The sequence below is a fragment of the Beta vulgaris genome, chromosome 1, assembly GCF_026745355.1.
Source record: "Beta vulgaris subsp. vulgaris cultivar EL10 chromosome 1, EL10.2, whole genome shotgun sequence".
Lineage (NCBI taxonomy): Eukaryota > Viridiplantae > Streptophyta > Magnoliopsida > Caryophyllales > Amaranthaceae > Beta > Beta vulgaris.
The window spans coordinates 48,164,748-48,190,339 of NC_079202.1; the positions used below are offsets into that span (position 1 = coordinate 48,164,748).

General features: G+C 38.2%; 4 protein-coding genes across 8 annotated transcripts; 2 read left to right on the forward strand and 2 right to left on the reverse strand.

Annotated features, from left to right (window-relative positions):
* Positions 1-6,241: 6,241 nt before the first annotated feature.
* Positions 6,242-9,518, forward strand: LOC104891842 (probable galacturan 1,4-alpha-galacturonidase SALK6). Its single transcript, XM_057396425.1, is given in 5 exon segments — positions 6,242-6,792; positions 7,452-7,623; positions 7,626-7,774; positions 7,915-8,430; positions 8,666-9,518. Coding segments are annotated over 5 exon segments (1,245 nt in total). The 5' UTR covers positions 6,242-6,639; the 3' UTR covers positions 8,921-9,518.
* Positions 9,519-10,141: 623 nt separating this feature from the next.
* On the forward strand, positions 10,142-12,500 carry LOC104891822 (probable galacturan 1,4-alpha-galacturonidase SALK6). The gene is made up of 4 exons (XM_048634608.2): positions 10,142-10,288; positions 10,640-10,960; positions 11,347-11,862; positions 12,235-12,500. The coding sequence occupies exons 1-4, from the start codon at positions 10,142-10,144 to the stop codon at positions 12,487-12,489; spliced, it is 1,239 nt and encodes a 412-aa protein (XP_048490565.2). The 3' UTR covers positions 12,490-12,500.
* On the reverse strand, positions 12,034-18,329 carry LOC104891829 (thylakoid lumenal 29 kDa protein, chloroplastic). 5 transcript variants are annotated; one of them, XR_007273084.2, is made up of 12 exons: positions 18,150-18,323; positions 17,930-18,025; positions 16,274-16,358; positions 16,162-16,196; positions 15,970-16,035; positions 15,833-15,873; positions 15,494-15,624; positions 14,620-14,726; positions 14,347-14,484; positions 13,568-13,702; positions 13,131-13,350; positions 12,034-12,391 (listed from the first exon to the last, which is right to left on the reverse strand). XR_007273084.2 is itself a non-coding variant. In XM_048641985.2 (11 exons), exons 1-10 carry the CDS (start codon positions 18,249-18,251, stop codon positions 13,612-13,614), a joined length of 981 nt encoding a protein of 326 aa, XP_048497942.1. In that variant the 5' UTR covers positions 18,252-18,329; the 3' UTR covers positions 12,886-13,350; positions 13,568-13,611. The 5 variants fall into 5 exon arrangements, 3 of the variants coding, with proteins under 3 accessions (XP_048497942.1, XP_010675898.1, XP_010675905.1); XR_007273085.2 differs by having other exon boundaries at positions 12,034-12,400; XM_048641985.2 differs by lacking the exon at positions 12,034-12,391 and having other exon boundaries at positions 12,886-13,350; positions 13,568-13,791; positions 18,150-18,329.
* Positions 18,330-23,513: 5,184 nt separating this feature from the next.
* Positions 23,514-25,303, reverse strand: LOC104898677 (zinc finger BED domain-containing protein RICESLEEPER 1). Its single transcript, XM_057392274.1, has 2 exons — positions 23,606-25,303; positions 23,514-23,519 (listed from the first exon to the last, which is right to left on the reverse strand). The coding sequence occupies exons 1-2, from the start codon at positions 25,301-25,303 to the stop codon at positions 23,514-23,516; spliced, it is 1,704 nt and encodes a 567-aa protein (XP_057248257.1).
* Positions 25,304-25,592: the final 289 nt, after the last annotated feature.

Sequence of the window (25,592 nt, forward strand, 5' to 3'; positions counted from 1 at the left end):
TGGGAAGAAACACTTCTCCGAGCTCCATGCGGCTCAAGAGGGCCATAGGATAGCCGAGGCCAACCTGGCCAACATCGAGCGCTCCATCAAGAGAGACTAGTAGGATTTTCAGGCCGAGTGAGATGCTCGGAAGGTCGAGAAAACTGTCCTTATTGCTGCCAAAGACGAGGTTGTGACGGGAAAGCTTGCCGCTGAGGTAACGACAACTGATGCTGGGAAGAGAGTCGTCGAGCTCCTGGCTTGGCTAGCCGAGTCGGAGAAGCTTGCCCGCACCGAGGAGGAGTGGTTCAACTTCTGGAGGCAGTCGAGGCATGCGAGGTGTTCTCCAATCAAGTCGGCTCGGCAGCCCAGAAAATGGGGGAGGACGACGCCTTGGACAAGATGAAGAAGGCGTTGGCCGAGTCCCATCATACCTTTGCCTCGGACGAGGCCATGGCCAGCTATAAGGCCTTAGTCGATGCTGAGGATGCTGCCCTCCTACTGAACTGAACATTGGTCTCTCTTGTAGTGAGTCGGACGAAGCCGATAGAGGAGGGTCCTCTGAATGAGGTGGGTCGGTCCGAAGAGCTTACTGGAAGCACCAATGATCCGGCCGATCCCCCCTCCTGCTTAGATTTTTTAGTGTTTTTACCTCTTTGTACTTAGTATTTAATTGGCTTTTCGTAGTACCAAGCCTTATTTTGTAACCAATATTTATGAAATATGATAAGCTTTTTTGTGAACCATTTTGTTTGTCATTTGCAATCTATCATGTTGTCCGACCAACTCTGAGTTGTTTGGAAATATTTCATGTTCATTTGATAAGTCTTTTGCTGGACTGGTTAAGTCATGTTTGCTTGAAAATATACAATAATTTGACTGATTAAGTCTTCGCCGACTGGTAAAGTCATTCATATATCTGACATTAAATTGGTGTGAGCAATTACATGCCATATTCTTGGCTAGTCATACGTCGTACATATATGCCCCAATTGCAATTGACAATTTTTTGAGGTTGTCCGCATTCCATGGCCGAGCAAGTGAAGTTCCTTCAGAGTTCTCCAGTCGGAATGTACCGGGCTTGATGACTTCAGTGACCTTATAAAGTCGTCCCAATTTGCTCCCAGCTTTCCTTTGAGATGCGAGAGCCCTGTCGCTTTGACCTTCCTACTACCTAGTCATCGAGCTGGATGGGCCTGGCTTTTACGCGACGGTTGAATTGTCGAGTAACTCTTTGCGTGCAACAAATTGATTGTAACAAGGCGTTGCTCCGCTTTTCTGGTAGCAAGTCTAAGTTAGTGGGCTTTTCTTCCTCATTTCTCTCGAAGTCATAGAAGGTTATTCGAGGTGAAGAGTTGCTGACTTCTACTGGGAGGACTGCTTCGCTGCCATACACTAGACCGAACGGGGAACTACCAGTAGCCTTCTTAGTAGTGGTTCGTGCCGACCATAGCACTCTGGGCAAGTCATCCACCCAAGTCCTTTTTGCCACATCTAAGGATTTCTTGATCCCTTTAAGCACTATCTTATTGGCTGACTCGGCTTGACCGTTGGTTTATGGTCGGGAGACGGCTGAGAACCTCGTCTGCATGTTGTCTGCCATTACCCGATACCAAAGCTCTGGGTACCCCGAATCTGGTGAGGACATTCTTCCATATGAAGGATTGAACTTGTTTGTCAGTGATTTTGGCTAGTGGTTCGGCTTCTGTCCACTTGATGAAGTAATCTATAGCCATTATCAAGAATTTGCGCTGACTAGAAGTTGGAGGAAAGGGACGGAGTAGGTCCATGCGCCAAATATCAAATGGAAGAACGACTTGTATTGTAGTGAGGGGAGTGGCTGGTGCTCTTGGGATGTCCGAGTGAATCTGATAAGAGGGACATCTCTTCACCAATTCCTGAGCATCCGCTTTGAGGGTGGGCCAGTAGTATCCCACCCTTAGGGTTTTTTCCGCTATGGTTCTGCCGCCTTGATGGCTGCCACATTCCCCTTGGTGTATTTGCCTTAGGATGTAATTCCCCTCCTCAGGAGTACGCACTTCAAGAGTGGATCAGTGTATGATTTCTTGTAGAGCTGCTCGTCATGCCACAGAAACCATCATGACCGGTGCTAGGTTCTTTCGGCTTCTTTGGGATCCTCTAGGAGTGCTCCATCTCTCAAGTATCTGACCACCTCCTCCATCCAGGTGGAGGTTCGGTTCAGGAACAACTACTGCTTTGCGTTTATGCTAGGCTGGTTAAGCACTTCCCATCGTCCGAGGGGCAGATCCCTCTGCCAGCTGGCCATGTGGGCCAAGGCGTCAACCTGTTGATTCTCCGACCGTAGTATGTGATTAATATGAAATTGAAGTGGGATAGCTTCTTGATGATTTCTCGGGTCTTGACCAGATACATCCGCATGTTGTCTTCTTTGGCCTCATATTCGCCGGAGACTTGGTTCACTATGAGTTGTGAGTCGGACTTAGCAATGATTGTTGTAGCCCCAGCCAGAATGCAGAGCTGAAGCCCCAAGATGAGAGCCTCGTACTCGGCTTCGTTGTTAGACCCGAGGAATTCAAACTTAATAGCGTATTCCATCTTATCTCCGACCAGGGGTTTGAGCACCAGCCCAGCTCCACACCCAGACTTGGTGGAGGAACCGTCCACGAAAAATACCCATTCCTTTGTTTGACCGACCGGAGGCCGAGTTGTGCATTCGGTTATGAAATCTACTAAGGCTTAGGCCTTTATTGCCTTTATGGGTTCATACTCCAAACCAAAGTCAGCAAGCTGGTCGGCGCAGTCTGTCATCCGACTAGAGTGGTTTCTGCTTTCTATCACCTTCCTGAGAGGTTGTCCAGTGAGGACTTTGATCTGATGCGCCTTGAAATAGGGCTTGAGTTTCCGACTAGCCATGACAAGGGCGAAAACTATATTCTCCACTTCATTGTACTTTGCTTCTGCTCCTCGAAAAGCATGGCTAATGAAGTAGATTGGATGTTGCTTTCCTTCCCTCTCGGCCACAAACACTGCGCTGAGCGCATAATCCGAAATGACTAGATATATAAACAGCGTTTCCCCCGGCAAGGGGGACATGAGTTTTGGGAGAGCTGAGAGGTGCTGTTTGAGGGAGGCGAAGGCCTGTTCGGCTTCTTCTTCCCAGGTAAACTCTTTTCTTTTGAGAGCTTTGAAGAAAGACAAGCTCTTATCGGCTGACCGCGATAGGAAGCGTCCGAGTGCAGCTAGGCAGCCGGTGAGGCGTTGTACTTCCCGAACATTTCGAGGGAATTTCATTTCAAGCACGACCTTAATTTTGTCAGGATTTGCCTCGATGCCCCTTTCATCTACCAGAAATCCCACACACTTTCCCCCTTTTACCCCGAACACACATTTCTTCAGGTTCAGCATCATGCGGTATTTTCTCAGTGTGCTCAGCATCTTACCCTGAACACACATTATCGTTCCGAGTGGGCCTAGCTTTTGACTATCATGTCGTCGACGTACACCTCGATGTTTCGACCTAACTGATCATTGAAGATTATATTGACTGTTTGTTGATAAGTAGCTCCCGCATTTTTTAAGCTGAACGACATCATTTTGTAACAGCAAACCCCTTGAGGGGTGATGAAAGCGGTATGTACTCGGTCATGCTCGATTTGGGGTGTTTTGATCTTTCCTGGGGTGGGGGTTTCCAAAATCTCCCGGCTGAACGGGGTCATGAACTTCAGACCACCGTTGCCCAACCGGAGAGGTTTGGAATGCGCTGAATCACCTTGCCCTTCCCGCTGAGCTGCTTTCTTGTCCAGGAGCTGTCGGGTATCATACCCCTGGCTGCGGCGTTTCTGATTGAGGAAGTGCCTGACATCTTTAGGTTTGCGCCTAGGATCTCCCCTTGGCGACTTGGACACATGCGTCTCTTCTCTTCGGAGAGCTGACTCGCGATGAGCCGACCTCTCCCTTGGTGGGGAGGGCTCATCCTGCTTAGACCGCTCCCTCTATGATCGACTGGCTCTTTGGTCTCGGACCTTTGCCGGCCAGGCTGGCCGCGAGCAGAACGGGGGTCATGCTCTTCTTTATGGGAGAGTCCCAAGGCATGGTCCCGGGGATCGGGATGGCGGTCGAGGCGGGTATGGACATGTCCCTGTTGGAGGGTGGTCAGCATGTCCATGAAACTCTGTTGCAAGGTCTGTTGCAGCTGAGCTGCTTTGAGGGCGATATCGGTTGTGAATAATGGTTGAGGGTCAGCCTGTTGTATTTGTAGGGACGGGGATAACATATGATTCCCCTAGGACAATTCCTGATCCGGGTCGATTGTTTGGACCATGGGATACTGGATAGCAGTAGAGGGTGCTCTACTCGACCTCCTGTGGTGCGAGGGTGAAGGTTCCCTTTCAGACCTCTAGGCCTGAGTAAAAGGTTGTTTGTTACGATTGTTTTTGGTTGGAGCCATTGCTGAGCAACAATGGGGTTGATTTTTGCTGAGTAGCAAGTGGTGAACTTTGATGAGTGGTGGCAAAGTAACTTTTTGTACTGTCCTCACAAACGGCGCCAAACTGTTTCGGTCTAGAATTTAAGGTTAGTGATATGTGCTGAGCAGGTCTATAATCCAAAGATTAGGTATCTGAGCTTGGTCTCTGTTCACCGGATTCCTGCAAAACACGTTAGACTACCCCAGGGGTTGTTACGAGATTGCCTCTCTGACGCTCAAGTCAGTTGATGATTGAGGTAGATAGAGAATCTAGAGTGAGAAGTTCTAGTTAGTTAGGTAAGAATTCAATACATTTTCATTGATGAGACCAAAGTATTTATAGTAGTGACAATCCCTATGTAGAGATCTTTTTTATATGATGGGCCTCCTAGGGATTGGTTGTGTTGCCTTTTCTGGTTATGATGTTTGTTGGCTCACTGGGAAGTCCAAGGGACTGTTGGCCACGTCATGAAGGGTGGGACCCACAATGCCCAGGTGTCAATGCCAGCTGTCTCAGAACCCTTAGCTGGGCAAAGGGGCCCAAACACTGGGTTTTTTGGTTTGAGTATGGGTTTTGGGGGTTGGATTCTAGTTTTTGGGGTTGATTTGGTGGTTGTGGTAGTGGAAATAGGATGGTCAGCAGCGGCGAATGTGGTTGGTGTGGTGTTAATGGTTGTGCTTGGTGATTAGGGTGGTGGTTTCACTATCCTTAAACTTAATCATTTCAACATATAATTATTCATTAACATATTCTCCTTAGGAGTCCATGTCGGGGAGAATTGTTGCAGTTATGTGGTTACGTAGGAAATATAGTGTGTGTTTGTGTGTGTGTGAACTCATTTGAAAGGTCCTCGTTTACGTTAACATTAGTGTGCACCAGGCCAAAAGCATGTATTATTTATGAACAATTCACTATTATCATTTAGAAATCCATTATATCATGTAGAAATCCACTATATTATTTACAAACATACTATATCATTCACAAACATACTATATCACGCAGAGAATACATCATTTCTAAACATTCTATTATATCATTTAGAAACCTTCTATATCATGAACAAACTCAATATATCATTCATAAACATACTATATCATGAAAAAAAAAAAAAAAACTACATCATTTTTTAACAATCCACTATATCATTCAAACACTCATATATCACGCAGAAACTCACTGTATCATTCAGACACTCGATCATTATATGATCATGCAGAAACTACATCTTTGTATATGTCAAAGTACGTGTCACGATAATTATACTACACGACCTACATCTTCCTCCATGTTAAGAAATTAAAAAATTATATTCAACTATATTGCACATAATTTCACTATGTTTCTCGTTAATAAAATCCTGTATATTGTATATAAGTTTACTATATCTTTATAAAACTCACTATGTAAAGTGAATATCAATTACCAACCTAGTGCACAGTGTGCACTGAGTCCATTTAAACTTTTTTTATAAGACTTATGACTTTATAACTTCTTTGGATATCTTCTTTGGGCTGTCTGAAAGTTGACAAACTTCAAGGTTGTTCTTTTAAAGACTTTTTTTTGTTGCCCACCCACTTCGACTACATCCGAGTACGACCCAGGTCGCACACCTGCCTTTGATGGATGAGTCTCTAAACTAGAATTTCTGCATATGGTGAGGCTCGAATTCGATACCTCCCTCAAGCGACATCAAACTAGTTACAAGTTGAATCAATTTTTGTTGGTATTCTTTTAAAAACTTTGCATTGTTTCTTGCGCTAGTTAATTAATCTCTATTTGGCAGATTTTGAATAAAAGGTTAGCTCTAGGTCTCTAGCAAAAAGAGGTTTGTGTATATTGGATACTAAGAATCTTTGAGACTTTGAATAACTTGTGTAATTATTTGTCTATTGAATAACTTGGTTTCAGTATTTTTGGTGCCCCACAAATCACAATGTTTTTATAGGTTCTTTGACTAATATTATGGATGGTAAAAATGGAGCTATTCTATGTATTTTAAGCGACATTTGTAATAATAGGCTCCTAAAAATGGATTATTTCTCATCCACATGACCACATCCATTAAGTCACATTTTAGTGATATATTTTTAGTATAAGACTGGTGGCAGAGAACAAAAGAAAAAATATATATATAGCAGTAAAAAAGTAAGTATTCAACAAAATAATTTTAAACGTTAAAAATAAGAAAATAAAGAAAAAACCAAAAAAAATGGCTTCCAAATTAAATTTCACATTGTGTTTGCTCGGATTTTATTTGCTCATCATAGAAGTTAGTTGTCAGACTCAGAACCTAGCTCCTGGTGATACCATTGTATTTGACATAACCACGAAAGGTGCAAAACCTGGTGCCGATGTCACACAGGTAAAACAAATTTATTCATTTCATTATTAATCAAAGATTACTTTATGTTTGACGAGTGTATAAAATGTAGGGTGAATTTTATACTTCCTCCAATTTATATTAAGTTTCTCATATGTTGTCTTCCTATAATTTGTGAGACTAGCTCTTCATCATTTACTTTAACAAAACTATAGTAAGTATTTAATGGACACCTATGTCACATATATTCAGGGAATTTTTATAAAATCCCACATGACATTTTCTTTCTCTTATACATTGGAGAAAATTTATGGTCAAAATTAAAAAAAATTGAATTTGAAATAAACAAATGAGAAGTTTAATATAGTATAGGATAGAGGGAAATATAAGTTGGGGATTATGTGGTGCCTTTTTTTATAAAATTATCAAGGTAAAGGTTTAAATTTATATAACTAATTCAAACTCTTGACGAAATCAATTTAGGATAAATAATTTAGGAAGATTGGCTATTTGGCTTGGTTCTTTTCGGATAAAAAAAGATGAAAATCATGTGTCATATTTGTCGTTATAGTATTAAGTAAATGATGAGGTGCCATATTACGTCTTATTGCATGACATTGTCTCGATCATATTAAAATTTACTGGAATATAATATTTATAATAAAAAAAGAATTGAGCATTTGTTAATTGATTATTTTCAGGCTTTTTTGGACTCATGGACTGCAGCATGTGCATCAAAAAAACCTAGCAAGGTCTTAGTTCCTGCAGGAAATTATCTCCTAGGAGCCATTACTCTTAAAGGTCCATGCCAGACACCAACTGTAATTGAAATCTTAGGGAACTTCAAGGCTCCTTCAGATGTGGCAGCTTTTAAGAAGGGCATTCATGGTTTAAGGTAGAAAATGTTGACAGTGTGATAATCATTGGTGGTAAAGGAGGAGGTGTTTTTGATGGCCAAGGACAAGCAGGATGGAAAAAAAACGAATGTTCTAAGAATGCTAACTGCGCCTTTGACCTTCCTTATGTAAGCCCTTCAGCTTTGAGCTTACTACTAATCATTTTCATTAGATGGGAGCATGTTACTTGTTAGGATACTAAGATTATAATGTATGTATGTACAAGATAAAACAACAATAACCTGATGATTTATGTTGTGATTTGCAGAACATAAGGTTCAATTTTGTGTCCAACTCAAAAGTAAGTGGCTTAACTTCGCTAAACAGCAAGTCGTTTCACATTGTTCTCATGGGGTGTAAGCAACTAGAGTTGTCAGGCATGACTGTAACCGCCCCAGCAGACAGCCCTAACACGGATGGCATTCACATTGGACGTTCAGAAAACATTATCGTAAGAGGGTGGACAATAGGCACCGGAGATGATTGCGTGTCTTTTGGTGATGGGGCTAAGAACGTCCTTATAGAAGGAGTCACATGTGGGCCCGGTCATGGTCTCAGTGTTGGGAGCTTGGGTAAATACCCAAATGAAGAACCAGTTTCAAATATTACTATCAGGAATTGTATCATCAAGAACGCTGACAATGGTGTCCGGGTTAAAACATGGCACAACTCTTATGAATCCACTGTCACTGGCTTATATTTTGAGGATATCACTCTTGAAAATGTCAGAAATCCTGTCATTGTTGATCAAGAATATTGCCCCTGGAATCATTGCAAAGCAAGGGTACTTAAATAACACTAATTCTTCTGTCAAACTATCTATTTTTTGCATAAAAAATCAAAACTTAAGCAAAACACGTAAAGTCACCATGAATTACAAGAAACTGTAAATTTTTACTTTTCTGTGTGTAACTTATATATTATCCTTCTATTAAATAGTCTCACAGGATACAGTACTAGCTTATGTGTTTCACATATAGAAGTATATACTAATATCCCAGATTTTATGTTTTCAACAGACACCATCGAAAGTTAAGATTTCTGACATCCGATTCAAGAATGTGAGGGGAAAATCAAGCACCAAGGAAGCAGTGAAACTGATTTGCAGCCAAGGTGTGCCATGCGATAAGGTAGAGCTAGCTGACATAGACATACAATACACTGGACCTGGTGGTCCTGCAGTATCAATGTGTAAATTTGTGAAGCCTCTTCTTACTGGAAAGCAGAGTCCACCTGCTTGTGATGCACCTGCTACCCCTATTATTGAATCTTGAGGTTCAGGCCTAGGATTTTTTAAGTACTAGTACTATTTTTTTTTTCTTAATTTTTCTTCGAGGTGTAATGCAGGGACAGAGAATATGTAAATAAGCGTTAATTTCCATCAAGGCAAGAATAACTTGAGGAAAATTACCAACAAACATACATTCATATTTCATCCCCTGAAAAAGGAGCAATTCTGGCCATACAATGAGCTATTGTATTCCCACCCTTATACTACTTTTTACAGTTTCGTAGTTTTCAATCTTATACTTTAGTTTAGTTTAGCATGCACTCTCGAGTAATCTTTGTAATAAATATCCATTAATACAATAAAGGAAGAAGCAAGCATACGAGTTTTCGACAATTTTATCATGCTCCTCTTCTTAGCTTCTCTTACCTCTATATGGATTCACTCTTGTTCAAAAATTGTAAGAACGAAAGTTAAGAATTATATTATGTGGTGTAACAAAAGAAAATGATCACATTCACAGTATATTAATTAGAGAATATATATTGCTTCCATGCAAGTATACAACGTTAATACCAAACAATTGACAAGCAGAGCACTAGAGCAGCAGCCCCAAACCACGAACGATCAAACAATGATTATTCCTTGTGTGCTGAGAATGCTTAACCAACAACAGTCAGGGACTGAGGGTCTATTGTTGAAGAAGATTCAAACCCAAGACTTCTCGGACCTAAGATAAGAGTGTTGCCAAGTGACTAAGTAATAGTTGGTTTACCTAATATAAATTTGGATGCCCTTTACTTGCAGCTCCAATAATCTTTATACTCTCTAGGCACAAGCAAGAACTTTAAATACTATGTATAAATTCAAAAGCAAAATATGACAAGTACAGAAGACTAATAAGTCTACGGAGCCAGTGAAGATAAAACTTGTCTATAAATAAGAGCATTTTCTGTTTATTAGCTGCTTTTTTTAACAGGGTGCTAAATAGAGCATTTTCTGGTTAATTATATTCTTGTTTTTTTCTCAGTTGGAATGCGCTGACATATACTCCTAATATTCTAACTGTAGACAGCGAAAAGAACATGATTCAACTTACTACAACAAAGATATGAACATAAAACAATAGCTCATTGCAAGGTTTTCAAAGATTACTAATATTAGATAAAGGGTGTTTTTATGCCTTGGAAAACAGTATATATAGACATAATCAGGAAGGACAAAGAATAAAATATATTACTAACAGATTATAGATCAAAGAGAAAAAATGGCACCCCAAACAATATTACCATTGTTCTTCATTCTATATCATTTGCTTATCATAGCCGTTGATGCTAAAGTCCCAGCCCTTCGGCATGGTGCGGTACTTGACATAACTAGGCATGGAGCGAAGCCTAATGGTGATGCTACGCAGGTCAGTTAGCACATATAGTATACTCTTTTTTTTTTTTTGACACCGAGAAAACATACAAGCAATAAAAATAAAGCCTAAAAAGACAAAAGGAAATGGAGAGGAGCGGCAACGCTTAGCCAAATCATGTGCTAAAGAGACATCATCCCTGTGGACCTTGATGATCTGACACCAATCAAACTGGGTAGCAAGGGAGCGAATGACAGACATGATATGATGGATCGATATATCGCGCATTGTAGAAGATTGAAGAAGACTAGCTAGCATACCCAAATCCCTTTAAAATCATAGTCCTTTTTTTTATTTTTAAGAGTGAAATGACCTTTTTTTTTTTTCCCCTTTTCTTGATTTTAGGCTTTTTTGCATGCTTGGAAAGTGGCTTGTGCATCGACTACTCCTAGCAAAGTGTTGGTCCCTAGAGGATCATACATACTACACGCGATTAAGCTTCAAGGTCCATGCAAGTCGAGAGTTACTATAGAAATTTTAGGGAACTTTAAGGCTCCTGCAGATCCAGCTCAATTCAAGGGTGAAGATACATGGGTTAAGATCGAGCGTATTGATGGTTTGACAATCACAGCTCCTAAAGGAGCAGGTGTTTTTGATGGTGCAGGACAAATCGCCTGGAAACAGAACGATTGCTCTAAAACTGGCAAATGCAATAGCCTTCCTTATGTAAGCTTCCTTAGATTTCACACTAACCATAATGTAGGCAGGGCAATGGGCCACCGGGCTCCATAGGCATGGCACACAAGCCTTGTGGCAAGCTGGTAAGTTCAAGGCGCCGGTCAAAGCATGACACGACCTACATGTTGGGTCTTGTCGTACACCTAAGTAAATTAGTGTGCAGAAATTCATATGGTCCACCCGTATCAGAAAATCCTATCCAAGCACAGCTTATGCCTCATGATCTAGGACACACAAAACTATGCTGCGCCACAACCGTGCTTGGCTGTGCCATGCCTTGTGCCATCCTGACAGAAAGAAGATTAGATCCGATCATCAGATGGTCTGATGGTCATTTATCTTTCTTTAATATGATTTTATTTCCTGTATTGCAGAATTTTAGGTTCAACTTCTTGACGAATTCAGTGATAAATGGCATAACTTCGCTCAACAGCAAGTTGTTCCACATGGCAATCTTGGGGTGCAAGCAGCTAAGAATACATGACATTACTGTGACTGCCCCAGCAGATAGTCTAAACACTGATGGCATTCACATAGGACGTTCAGATGGAGTAAATATAACTGCTGCACATATTGGAACAGGAGATGACTGTGTTTCCATTGGTGATGGTGCTAAAAACGTCCATATCGAGCAAATCACCTGTGGACCCGGCCATGGTATCAGTGTTGGAAGTTTAGGTAGGTACCCTAACGAGGAACCGGTACAGGGTATCACCGTGAAAGGATGCACCATCAAGAACACACACAACGGTGTTAGGGTTAAAACATGGCACAACTCATATGAAGGAGTTGTCACCGGTTTGCATTTTGAGGATATTATTGTTGAAAATGTTCTGAATCCCATCATTGTTGACCAAGAATATTGCCCCTATAATCACTGCAAACAAAAGGTAAGACTTATCTTGCTACTTGCTGTTATCAACCGACTCCTAATTTCGGCTTTAATCTCGTCACCTTTATTCAACTAATTTAAGGGAAAATAATTTCAATTAAGTTCAAGGCTAATAAATTAGAAAATGTTGTTCAAGGTCAATAAGTTCAGATAAGTTATGGCCAACGAGTGGACCATAAGTTCAATTCAGATTTCAGATTAGTAAGTTTTACGGCTAGTCAGATTAATAAACTCTAAGGCTAGTAAGTTTGAATAAGTTAAATTTATGGCTGAATTCATACAAGTGAAATTCAGATGAAGACAGCTCACCCTTCATCAATAAAATCTTTATATACGTTAATTCAACCACGCCTTAATAAATTGGTTGCAGACGCCATCCAAAGTGAAGCTTAGCGACATTAAATTCCAGAATGTGAGGGGCACGTCGAGCAGCAAAGAAGCAGTGAAGGTGGTTTGTAGTAGTGGTGTGCCATGTGAGAAGGTACAGCTCGTTAACATCGACTTGAAATACACCGGCAAAGATGGTCCTGCAGTCTCTATGTGTAAAAATGTCAAGCCTATCATAATAGGAAAACAGAACCCACCTGCTTGCAATGCACCTCCTACCTCCAATAAAGACTTCTGAACACTTGTGAGTTATAAGCATTGTACAATATGTTTATATAATCACTAATAATCTCGAAATAATAAGAGATACGAGTTTGATTTGTTGTACTTTATGTACCATTTATCACATGTATATAAAAGGTGGCAAATTTGTAATGTCTCGGTCTTGACAATGCAATGCAAAGAGTTCGAAAAACTACGAAAGAGTTGCTGAAAATATAATGAAAGTTGGAAACCCGAGTGTATTCCTTGAGTTGTATAGTGGTAGTACAATAATTCTTTGGAGACTCCTCTCTTATTTTTCATATCTCTTAAGAATCTACCTTATTTTGTACGATTGCAAGCACAATAACAGTACAACAATTTATCGGAGAGTGCATTAGATGCAGAATTGGAGAAATGCAATGACTTGGCATTTTAGAAGTCACAATCTTGTTTGGATGGTGCATTAATATATTAAGCCCTTCTTACATAATGTTTAACTAGTCACAATGAAGTGCATGCTTGTGTACGAAAACGAGTACTAACTGTCAAAGAATGGCCAATCAGATTACATCTTCAGAAAGATAGGGGGGAGAAAACAGTAATATTTGCGAGTTTACACGGACAGATGAAAAAGTCCAGAATCATTCCAAGGATCTAATTTTAACAAGAACTTACGGAAAGCTTGTTGGTGATTTTCTTCACTTTTGACGCCCTCTCTCCCCTTAGTGAGTTACTTAGACCAGTAAATCATCTTGTAGTTTCTCTTCTTCTAGGTGCGTTGTTATTATAGCTTCAGTTTGCTCAATTCAATCCTTTTCACAGGATATGTATATGCTTCATAATAAATTTGTTGTCCCAAGCCGCTTAACTTTGTAAGAGTAGTTATCAGGTCAACCTAATAAAAGAGCAAAAAGAAGCAGCATTCATACGAAACCCAGACAAACTAGTTTGAAGGTCACAAAGGGGGGGGGGGGGGAGGGGGGACGGAAGATGAGGAGGAAAAGAATAACCTGCCAAAATAATAAACTATTGGATTTGGTTGTATTATAAACCCCTCATAGTCAGAAGATCTAATTCATTTTCAGTAGATAACTAAAATGGATTTCACTCACCTCATAGTCAGTCTGAGAAACTGTTTCTCGACTACGCTGGTATTTCAGAACCCATGGAGCAACTTCCGGATCTTGAGCCAATAAGTCCTCAGTTGCTTTTTGATCAGGACCAAGAAACGCAGACATAACAGCCAGCTGATGAGCAGAGCAAGGTACACAGAAGAAAGGTCAGGTGACATATCTCCCTCAGTTGTGTTACCACTTTGATAGCGAAAGTAGTTTGTCTAATAGTTACTCATCAACACTAACATTTATTAGAAACATGATAAAAAAGATAACAGGTCAATTATGGTGCAAAGGCCCCTTCATTTTGCAAGCTACGTACAAACTCGGGTTGTGCAACACAAATACAATCTTAAATTAAATAACAAGTGACAGCAATAATAGTATTATCTTCTGTTAATGTGCAAACACCTTAACCAAAAGAGTAACCTATTTCATCTAGTAGATGCATATTCCATGAACCATGTCATCAGAAACAAAAGGTTTTCCTAAACCCTGGAAGATAATTCAACCAAAGGAAAACTACTTGCATGACAGCAATATTTAGTGCTCAAGTCTCAAACCACATCGCACAAAAAAGAGATTCGTATACAAGAAATTGCAAAAGTTAAGGGTCAGTGGGAGATTGCATGGCAGTATGGCACCACTAAAGTAAATTTGCAACTACAGATAATTAAAGAGGAAATTCTAAACATCAACTACCCCAACACCTGGTGAAATGCTTAAGACCTTTGAAGGATGAAAATAAAGCATTAAGAACAGAAAATTATAGGTACCTGGCGAGGGCCAAATCCCACAGCTTTATATTTATCCTTCATTTCCTGGACACTTGCTTTATCCCATTGGGGAACTCTACCTTCTGGATCTGGTTCTTGAGCATCTGTCCTCCCAAATTGTCTATCAAACAGGCCCCACTATTCCCGATCAATGTGAACATTACATGCAAAAGCAAGTGATAACTCATCATCACATGGAAATCTTCTTCAAACATCCAGAAAGAACCCTGTCTGTAGAAATTGTCCAGAGTGTCGGAAAATATAGGTACACACCTGTCCAGAAGAACCATATGCTGAATATAATAGACCACCCTTCTCTTCATTCCCACCACATTTGCGGATAGCAGAAGCCAGGAAAGTGTTCTTTACAGCTGATTGTGCTGCATCGATGAAGAAAACGTGCTCAAGGTTACATTTTATGACTTCCAAGTAAATTATATTTGTACTCCCATGGGGTATGATTTATGACTAATGCACTTGTTCATTCTAACTCCACATTACACCTTGCACCCAAAAGGCCAAAACTGCATATGTAATCATTTATATCTTATAGTATACTGACTAATTGTTCCCTCTGTCCAACACATTCTCCTCAAAATTAGAGCCATGTTGAAGGGCAACAAATAAGGGATAAAAAGATTGGCATTTTTGGCAAGGGGCATGAAGTGTGCAAAGTGATTCATTCTTAAGCATTAGATTCCCTACGGACTTATATAGAGTTTCCTACAAAATCCTTCAGCCTAAATAGTATAAATAAGACTTATATGCAAAGAAATGAAAGAAGATACGAAGGGACCTTCAGCTCTACCAAAACAACTGCGAAAAACACGCACTACAAGGAAGCCAACTTAATCCATCCACACACACACACACACACACACACACACACACACACACACCCCAAATCCCCCCTCCTCAGAAAAAAGAAAAAAAAAATAAAAAATAAAAAAAGAGGGAGGAGAAACATATATGTTATCTATTTAAGATAAATACAGAACGGTCCACAGTATGTTGCCATAACTGCCAGAAGACCAATTGACCAAACACACCCCAGATTCAAGGATGCACATTCATCAAAGTGAAGATTCTTATTGCAAAAACATCAAATACTAAATAGGAATATAGTAGTTACAACTACATTTCTTACCTGCAAGTTGGATGAGGTCAGCATAAGCGATTGGTCCACCCTTGGAGTATGAATCAATTTCTTTTTTTGCTTCCTCCACTAGATTCAAAGCAGCAGACAGCCCTTTGTTTTCAGGTCTGCTTATTTCTGAGCTTCAAGCAAGAAGTTGAAAACAAAAGTCTCATAAAATGTGGGAAAACAGACTACTTCAGCACCATAGCTTTTGATGCATTAATCTATATCAAGCTTCTGAGACTGGCACGTGATTATCCAGATATTTTAAAAAACTGGTAATATTTTCAGCCTCTAGACAACTAACACCATTCAACTGAGATAATAACATTAATTTTGCCAGTATACCTGAATCGTATTGAACCATTTGGACCTCCAGATTTTGTGGCCTACAAAGTTTTTTCTCAATTATCTATTACTTTTCTACAATGAAAGAAAAAATATGCATATATTATAAAGCCACATAACATAAACATTAACCTCACCTTGTCGTAAGTCATCGCATCATTTAAGGCTAGAGTTAGAATTGACGGAATGAGGTCTGGATTTTTCTGAATGATGAACACGCAGGATGTGTTAGTCTAAACTCTAACATAGACATAAAATCCATTGAAACAACCTATTTGATAAAGAGGTTTATTTTACATCATAAACAAAACGCATCACTATGTGCTCACCTTTATAGCTGTATAAAGTGTCCCTTTTATATCAGCTGCAACATAAGAAATAAGGACATTCAGCTCAGTAGACTATGAAAAATAAAAATTATTATGCATCCAAAATACTTACAGAGAAACTCAGAGCGCTGCCTTCTCTGAACCAAATCAGCAGCGTATGCATCCCCAGAAAAGGTTCCTGAACTTGCCATTAGTTCCTGAAGGCATTAAGGCTGGCAGAAAATCATCATCAAATTATAAAGAAGATATATTATTCATACACATTAATGTGGACTAATAAATATAAAGATGGTACTACTCAAAAAGATTGACAAGCATGTTCCATCAGCATATCACTAGGACCTGAACATATAACATTAGATATTTAACAGTCTAAAACCTAAAACAGCAATATTTTGTCATCTGCGTGCCCATTAGCAACAAGATCAAATAAAATTTGTAATTTAACACCATTACTAAAGAAATTGGACAAACAAGTAGGTTTTTTTTTAGGGGAACAAACAAGTAGGTTTTAGATAATAGCTATTCTTATATTTTAATTCAACTGTTTCCGCTTATTTATTGTAAGTAGCAACAGTTGTGTTCCATATACGAGAGTGTTTGGTTGGGAGGAAAAAATTCCTAGAAAAGTTGTTTCAGCAATATCCTTTGTTTGGTTTGTAAAGGGTGGAAAATAGTTTACCCAATAACAAAAAACATTACTTTTAAGGAAGGAATGCCACATTTTCCTCCCTATTTCTTAACTTCCTCTTTCTTCTCCCTCCATCCTCTCCCCTTTGTCTTCATTATTCATTTCCTTCAACTTTTTTGTTGAAACCAAACAAAGGAAAAATAATTTACAGGTTATGTTTTCTCTTTAAAAAATGGTTTTCATGCAAAACCATATTCCATTAAGGCCTGTGGTCTTCAACTTATTTTAACCTATCTCAGAATATACAAGCTCTAATGAATTCAAACAAGTTCTAACACCTTAAGAAATGACCTTCAATAAGTTCTAATACCTTATAAATAAACTCAAGAGAAGTTCAAATAAGTTCTAAAAGTTCCCATAAATTATGATAAGTCAAAATAAATTGAATAGAATGCACCCTAAAATGTTTATAATCCAACCAAACAAGCCCTCGAGGACCTAGCAAAACAGCGTCTCTAGTCTCTAGTATCCTATCCTAAGCAAGAGTCTCTGTAGAAGCACTGGGGTAATGTTAATGTTGATGTTAGGTATCAGAGGTTAACCACCTCAAGATGCCACTTTTCAAACAACATTCGCGACTCATTTATTGATAAGTGAACATTATAATTCAAGGCTAAAGTTCAATCGAGAAGTGAATTTGAGATTTGGCAACTAAAAGATCCAACAATGATAATCATTGATCAATATTGCTCCATTTTATGACAAACCACCAACACGCTATGATATCTATGTCCGTTTTCTCATTAAATAAATGTCCCACTGATGTCCACCGATCACGTAAGCCCGGCCTTCACAATACCCAACCTCAACAAACAAACACATACACTTTGCTTTGTACAGTAAGCATTTAGCTTCAGGATGAACCAAAATCATGTCTTTAGGGTGGCAAAAAGCCAAATTACAAGTGAATTTTTAAGAACATAGCAATTGCATATAGATTACAGAAGGCCAAAATTAAGAGAGAAAACAACAAATTGCAGCAAAATTTGAGCATAATTATACACAATTGACAAGCAGCTAATACTGAAATAAGAATAAACGAGAAGTAACAGAAAGACGAAAGAAGAGTTTGCTCACCACTCCAGCTGACAATGCGATGCACTTGAGGAAGTCCCTTCGTTGAAATCGATCCTCATCAATGTCCAATTTATTACTACTACAACGAATTGTAACCTGAAATTGCGCTGAAATCATTAGGTTATCGAACATTATTGAGTTACTTGAGTAAATGAAAACGATGAAACGCCATTAATGCATGAAATTGAACATCGAGAAAAGAAGGATATGAGAATCATACATGAAGAGGAGAATATCTTGGAGTAGTAGTAGTAATGGAGGGAGATGAGAGAGAAACGGCTGTAAGAGAAGGGAGAGTAGAGAGGAGAGAGAGTGACGCCATAGTTTCTTGTTAGTGTTGAGGAGAGAGAAACTGAAAATGGAGCCAAAAAATGGGTTGGAGGTAGAAAGGAGAAAGATTTGGATGTGGGGTCATGTTTTATGATATCTGTGGAGACTGGAAAGCGGGAGTGGGTTTCATTGGATATCAATATATCGTCATATCATGTGTTATCCTATACTTCCTCGGTAGAAATAGTTGCACCGTTTCATATTTTCACGCTTGTCGATATACGGTTTCAAACGTTAATATCTTCAATTATCAATAATTAAAAACTATTAAAAGTTAATATTAAAAAAATATTCATTGAGACGAGTTTAACAAGATCTCATATGACTATGTTTTTCCTAAAATATAAATCACCAAAGATAATAAAAGTGTAAGATGTGAATAGTAAACACTATGCAAATTGTGCAATTACTTTTAAAAGGAGTAAGTATATTGCCACTCAAGACTCAATAGCTTATTCATGGGTCCGTTTGGTTTGATGGAGAGGTGGAAAATGCAAATGAATATTAGTTTGTCTTTATTTAGGGTTTGATAGAGAACTACTCCCTCCGTCCTATAATATAGTGCTCACTTCTCATTTTTCACAAGAATTAAGGAAAATGGAAGGAGTTTTAGGATTTCACAAAAATATATATTTAAGTAAAAATGTTTATTGGGTAATTTTGTCTTGGAACTAGTTTTTTTCTTCTTTTTCCTTTAAAATTAAATTAAACGGCAATAAATATTTCTTGGAATTGTGTAAAACAATAAATAAGGGCACATGTTTTAAAAGAAAGTAGGGGTATTTTGGAAAGTTTTATGTAGAAATGAAGGGTCATTTAGTCCAAACAAATTGATAAAAAAGAAATAGGCACAATATTTTGGGACACCTAAAGAGGAATGCAAGCACTATATTATGGGACGGATGGAGTATTACGTTAACAAGAGCGAAATGAAATGTTTATAATGAGAGAGTAGATGAAAATGGTATTCTTTCAAATTTTGCAAAAAAATGTTTACAAAGGGATACAAAATTCTTTTCTACCATAGTTGACCTTTTTATATCCTTTAAACTAAGAGCACCAATAATGGAGAGGATTTCATCTCCTTTTAGCTCTCTCTCTCTCCTCTAAAAGGAGCTCCTCTCCATTGTAAACCAAAACAAGAGGATCCTCTTAGCAAGAGGATGGAAGGAAATCCTCTTTCTGTAGAGGAAATGGTGTCTCGGCCGGCGTGTAGAAGAGGAGGATGAAACGCAACTCCTTCCACATTGTTTTGCTGCGTTTTGACGAAAATTGTTGAGTTTCTTTTCTTTCTTTTTTTTTTTTTTGCAATGAACCCATTTGATAGTTGTTTAAGTTTTGGTTGGATATTGTATTTCTCAAACAGTCGCTAATTTTAACAACGGCTACAAAAATAATTTAGGTTCAAAATTTTATATAATAAAATATACTATTGGACATGCTTTATTTTTCTCTATAAATAAAGTCCTACCATAGTTTGACACACTTATATTTTACCACATTTCTCTCTTTCTTTATATACTCTATAATAATCAATTCATTCCTTCTTTAAAAGTTCGATAATTATGGATGACAATAATTCAAATTACAAAATTAATCCAAACGCCCAAAATGATCCAAACTTCCACCACAATCCAAATAATATTCAGTTTGATCCGAGTATTTTTAACAATCCTCAATTCCAGATGGCATTGCAATTTTTTAGTAGTCAATCAAGGCAAAATGATGTTCAAATAACATCACAAAATTCTCATTACTCTTCTTTAAACCAAAATGAACTTGATACTTCCCAAAATTTTCCAATGTTTCCCATGTCTCAACATTTTGGTGGTGAACCAATTGAGCATTCTCCATGAGGGGATGGTAGTAGTAGTAGGACCCCAAATGAAGAAATAAGTAGAGCGCAACATCTAGAAGACATTGATGAAGTTGTTGTTCAATTATTATTTCCCAAAGGAAGTACCGAAAAGGGGGTCTCTGAAGGTGACGTTCAGTATAAAAGAAGATGAAGCTCTTGTCTCTGCTTACATCAATGCAGGTGGAGACGTAGGAAAAGGGACTAATCAATCAATGAAAGTTTTATGGAAAACTATTTTAAAACTTTATGAGGCTGCACGCCATACTAATCCAACTGAGTTGAATGAAAGAACTATAAAATCATTGCAAAATCGTTGGGATCACATTAATCGCACTGTTTCAATATGGGTCGGTGTGTATGGCAAGTGTTTAAGAGACAAAAAAAATAGTGGACAAACAGATGAAGATGTGGAGGGCAGCACTCATGAGAGTTATTCAAAATTGTATCATGGGTTATTGTAAACTTTTCAAGTTACTGGAAGTGTGCTGTTGCATTAATTATTTTGGTTTATCTTTACAGTTCAAATTCTATTTTGGTTTATCATATAATTTACTATTGGAGTACTTCACAATTTTTTCTTTTAAATTTGTCAAATCATGTCCTATAACTAAACGATGGTGTATGTTCCCTACAACGTTTTGCATTGTTTAGTCATATCAAATAATTTACTGATAGTGTAATATTAACTTTTACTTTTCAGTCAATTATCTAAAAAGTGTTCCTGAATCATTTCATGAGTTATCCAATATTAACTTTTACTTTCCAGCCAATTATCTAAAAAGTATTCCTAAATCATTTCAAGAGTTGTCCAATATTAACTTTTACTTTCCAGCCAATTATCTGAAAAGTGTTCCTAAATCATTTCAGGAGTTGTCCAAAATCTTATCTTCTAGATCATTCAAGATTTTTTAAAAAATTGTGTGGTTAGAAAAAAAAAAGGCATGTAAATCAACATTCAAATTGTCTATATATTCTGAGATCTACTCAGCACTATCCACACAACAATCTACTAAAAAGCCATTATCCTTTACTTACAAATTCACCTTTAAATATATCTAAATTGAAAATGGATTTTGACAATAATTCTTCTAGTTCAAGTGATGAAATATATGATAACATGATGTTGGATTGGGTTGAAGAGAGTAAGAGTTTGCGACTTACAGAGCAAGCAATAACTTATGCTATTGCCTCAACCATTCAACAAAATGTCCCAAATAGGTCAAGTAAGAAGAAACGAAGGAAAGTTGTTCCTAGAGATCGTTAGGGGGCTAACGAGAGATTAATTAGGGACAACTTTTGTAACCAGTCGTTGTATAATGAATAAGGCCAGTTTCGGCGAAGGTTTCGCATGCGAAAGGAGGTTTTCCTTCGCATTGCTAATGCTTTGGCTAGTTGCAAGTGACTCCTTCTTCAAACAGAGGCAAGATTCTACTGGGCGATTAGGTGCACCAACTCTACAAAAATGCACCGCGGCAATACGACAATTAGCATATGGCACTTCAGCTGACCAAGTTGACAAATATCTGAAGTTGGGTGCAAGTACAGCAAGAGAATGTCTTACCCACTTTGTTAACGGGGCGATTGTTCAATTTTCGAGCGATTACATAAGAAGGCCCGCTGATGAAGATCTTCACCGTCTTTTAAGTGAAGGAGAACGTCGTGGATATCCCGAGATGATAGGAAGCATTGATTGCATGCATTGGCAGTGGAAAAATTGTCTAGTTGGATGGAAAGGAATGTACCAAGGTAGATCTCGAACAGCTACTCTAATTTTAGAAGTTGTTGCTTCTGAAGATCTTTGGATTTGGCATGCATTTTTTGGGATACCCGGGTCGTGCAAAGATATCAACGTACTCCTGTGTTTGATGATATTCTTAATGGTCGAGCACCAAACGTCACTTATACATTTAATGGAAACACCTATCATATGGCATACTATGTCACAAACGGGATATATCCAAAGTGGGCAGCATTTGTTGATGCCATAACCGCTCCTAAACGAACGATGTTCACCTAGCAACAAGAGAGTGCTAGAAAAGATGTGGAGCGTGCCATCGAGGTGTTATCAGCTCGATTTGTAATAATACGTCAACCAGCACTAGCATGGAGTATCGACCTGCTATGGAAAATCATTATTATTTCATTGGGTCGGGTCAATGTGTTAACGGGCTGGGCCGTGTCAAGGGTGTTGACAAACGGGTCGGGCCGGGTCAGACCCATTACAATCCGGCCCGGCCCGTTTAAGTTACACCTACATTTTTTCCATTAGACATCTCTTTAATAACGAATTATAGTGCAACCCAGTTGATAAATATCTAGAGTTACTGCCATACTAAAACTGATTCAAAATTTCAACTTCATCATCCATAACCATTCATATGAAAGTAGAGTAGCAATCTATTACATAAAAACATAACTTCATCATCCATTACTTTCAGAAAAATTCACAACCATGCTGTTAAATTGTTAATACAAAAATATACAAGATTGAGGTAAGTCTTCTTGGAACAATTTCAGAAGATTCATTCGTCTGACGATTCTCAAGTGCTATATGTGGCAGTAGAAACTTGCTGGGTTAACATGCTAAAAAGGTTAACATGCTGGGTTCTCTAATGATTAATCATGAAGAATGAATATCATGCTGGGTTGCTGGGATGGTATATCTGCAACAAAGACAATAGTGTATGCTTTAAAATTTCATTTTTTAAAATTTTTTACTCAGTTTGCATCATCTATAACCAGCAAATTGCTACACATGGCAGAACGTGCTCTCTTTGTGATCAATGGTTGTAGGAAGTAGGTATAAGTTCATCCCAAATTCCATTTGAGCATAGCCAATAGACAATTTAGCATTCTATAGCAATTAACAGAGAGAACTCTACTGAAACACCATAGAAAAAAAATTCTCAAGAACAAATGACCAATAAAAGATGTTTATTTGATGTGATTGTATTCTACCTTCAGTAACTATGGGATCATAAGGAGGCGGTTGAGCATTCCAATTCCCATCAGATCCTTCATGTGCCTTCTATCAGAAGCAAAACAGCAGAGAAACATAGGAGCATGTATAATTCGGTAAAACCAAAAAAACTGAAAAAACATTCCCTCTAAGCCACTACTACCACCAACAACAACATCAATTCCAAGAAACATTAACATAGAAAAAAATACAATGCAACTATAAGGAAATAAAAACATACCTAGTATAAGAAGTTACTATCAACATCTTCATTATCCTCATCATCCTCGACTTCATCCATATCATCGCCCGAGCTAGGATCAAGATCAAAGTCCAAAGGAACATTGTGTTCATCACGGCGCCAATCTTGAATGCACACTAATGCTTGTATCGTCTTTGGTTTCAATGAGCTACGATTAGGAGAAATAATCTTCCCACTAAGACTAAAAGCCGACTCCGAAGCCATCGTATTAACCAGAATAGTTAGTAAATCTCGGGCCAAAGAAGCAAGATCCGGAAATCTCACTACATTTTGTTGCCAAAATTCTAGAACATTCAACTCCGAATTCAAGTCACGCTCCGGATCCTCCAAATATGAGTCAAGTTGTGACTTTGTGATTTGAGTTCTAATACTTCTTGAACTATAACTATGATTATCATCAAACAAGTCATCATCTATCCCACTAGTAGGAGTAGGGACAACAATAGGTGATGTTGAAGATCTTAACTTATACTCATCATATAAAGACCTCAAGGTAGTTAACACTTCTCCAACTTTTACCATAGCTTCATCCGGACCAAACAACTTATCAAAACAATACTCAACAAACTTAACTTTGAACCTTGGATCAAGTATGGCTGCACAAGATAAGTACACATTATAATCCGACCAATATTTGTCAAAATTTTTCAACATAGGCTTCACCATATCTCTTAAGAAAACATGAGGCCCCTTAGATGTTTCAACCAAACAACGATGAACCATCCAAGCACCCTTGAAATAAATATTAGATGTTGGAGACTTATTGGCCGAGAACATGCATGTGGCATCATAAAAAAGTTTCAAAAATTTGTGAACCACAATCAATTTTTCCCATTCGTCATCCGTAGGCACAATATACTTAAAAGCTACATGCACCGATCCCAAATGAAGAAACACAACTTTGTAGTATAATACATTATCAAGCATTTTATATGTCGAATTCCAACGAATTTGCATGTCCAAGTGAAGTTTTCTTTTAACATCTAAATGAAAATTCTTTTGTGCAACATCGTAAAAGTCTTTACTTCTAGATGAAGACCTCATAATCATTTTCACCAAGTTCCTAACACTACCCAAGATGCTTTGAATAAGACCTAATCCGGATCGAATTATCAAATTAATTATGTGAGCACAACACCTAATGTGGAAAAAACAACCACCATGTCTCAACACTCCTCTTGCTACCAAACGACTCCTCAAGTGAGTAATCATAGCATCATTATAAGAGGCATTGTCAACCGCCACACTTAACACATTATCATCTATTCTCCAATGGTTAAGAAACATATAAATTTCTTCGGAAATACTTTCTCCATCATAAGGAGGAGACAATGCCTTAAACCTGAGGATTCTCTTATGTAGTTTCCAATCATTATCAACAAAATGGACGGTTATACAAATATAATGTTGCCATGTATGAGATGATTTCCAATTATCAGTTGTCAAACAAATTAAACCGGGTGCACTCAACAATATGGTCTTTAACTTTTCTCTATCAGAATAATACATTGAAAAAAGGTCACTAGTAAGTGTAGTCCTACTAAAGGGCTTAAAATGTGGAGTAGCTTTAAACATCATCCGCCTAAAAGCCTTATCCTCAACCATAGAAAATGGACGAGAACCTTCTACAACATAGAGTAAAATTTCCTTCCTTAGTTCCTTCATGTCAAAAATAAATTCTCTACCCTCATCGTCATTGCTCGCCTCCCCTAGTGGAACTCCATTAGGCCTTTTTGGACATCTCTCTAACAAATGACGTTTTAAATGAGATGTGCCACTAGTTGACCCGGAAACTAAATCAATCCCACAATGCTTACAAGTTGCAATTACTTCAACTTTTTCATTTTTTCCTTCTAGTAGATCACGCCACACCAAGGATTTCTTCTTCCTCTTACGCTTGGGAGCAACATATTCATTGTAACCATCCTCCACTGGCATAGATGACGTTGTCGCATCACTTTCCATGGAGCTATTTTAACAAAAAAAAAAACACAAAGAATTAACATTAGAAACAAATCATAGTAGAATTTACTATAAAGTTTCTATTAACTCCCTCTTATATAGTTATATCACCCAACATGTATTACAAAATAAACTAAAACAGCTTCATACTTCAATCATTTATACAAAACCACAAGTTAAAACTAATTGTCTAATACTATATGTGTCGCCAAATTGCAATAGTCTGAACTGGACATTTAGGCGAGCATAATGCATTCTTCAACTCTAATCTAACAGTCAAACAATTTTATAA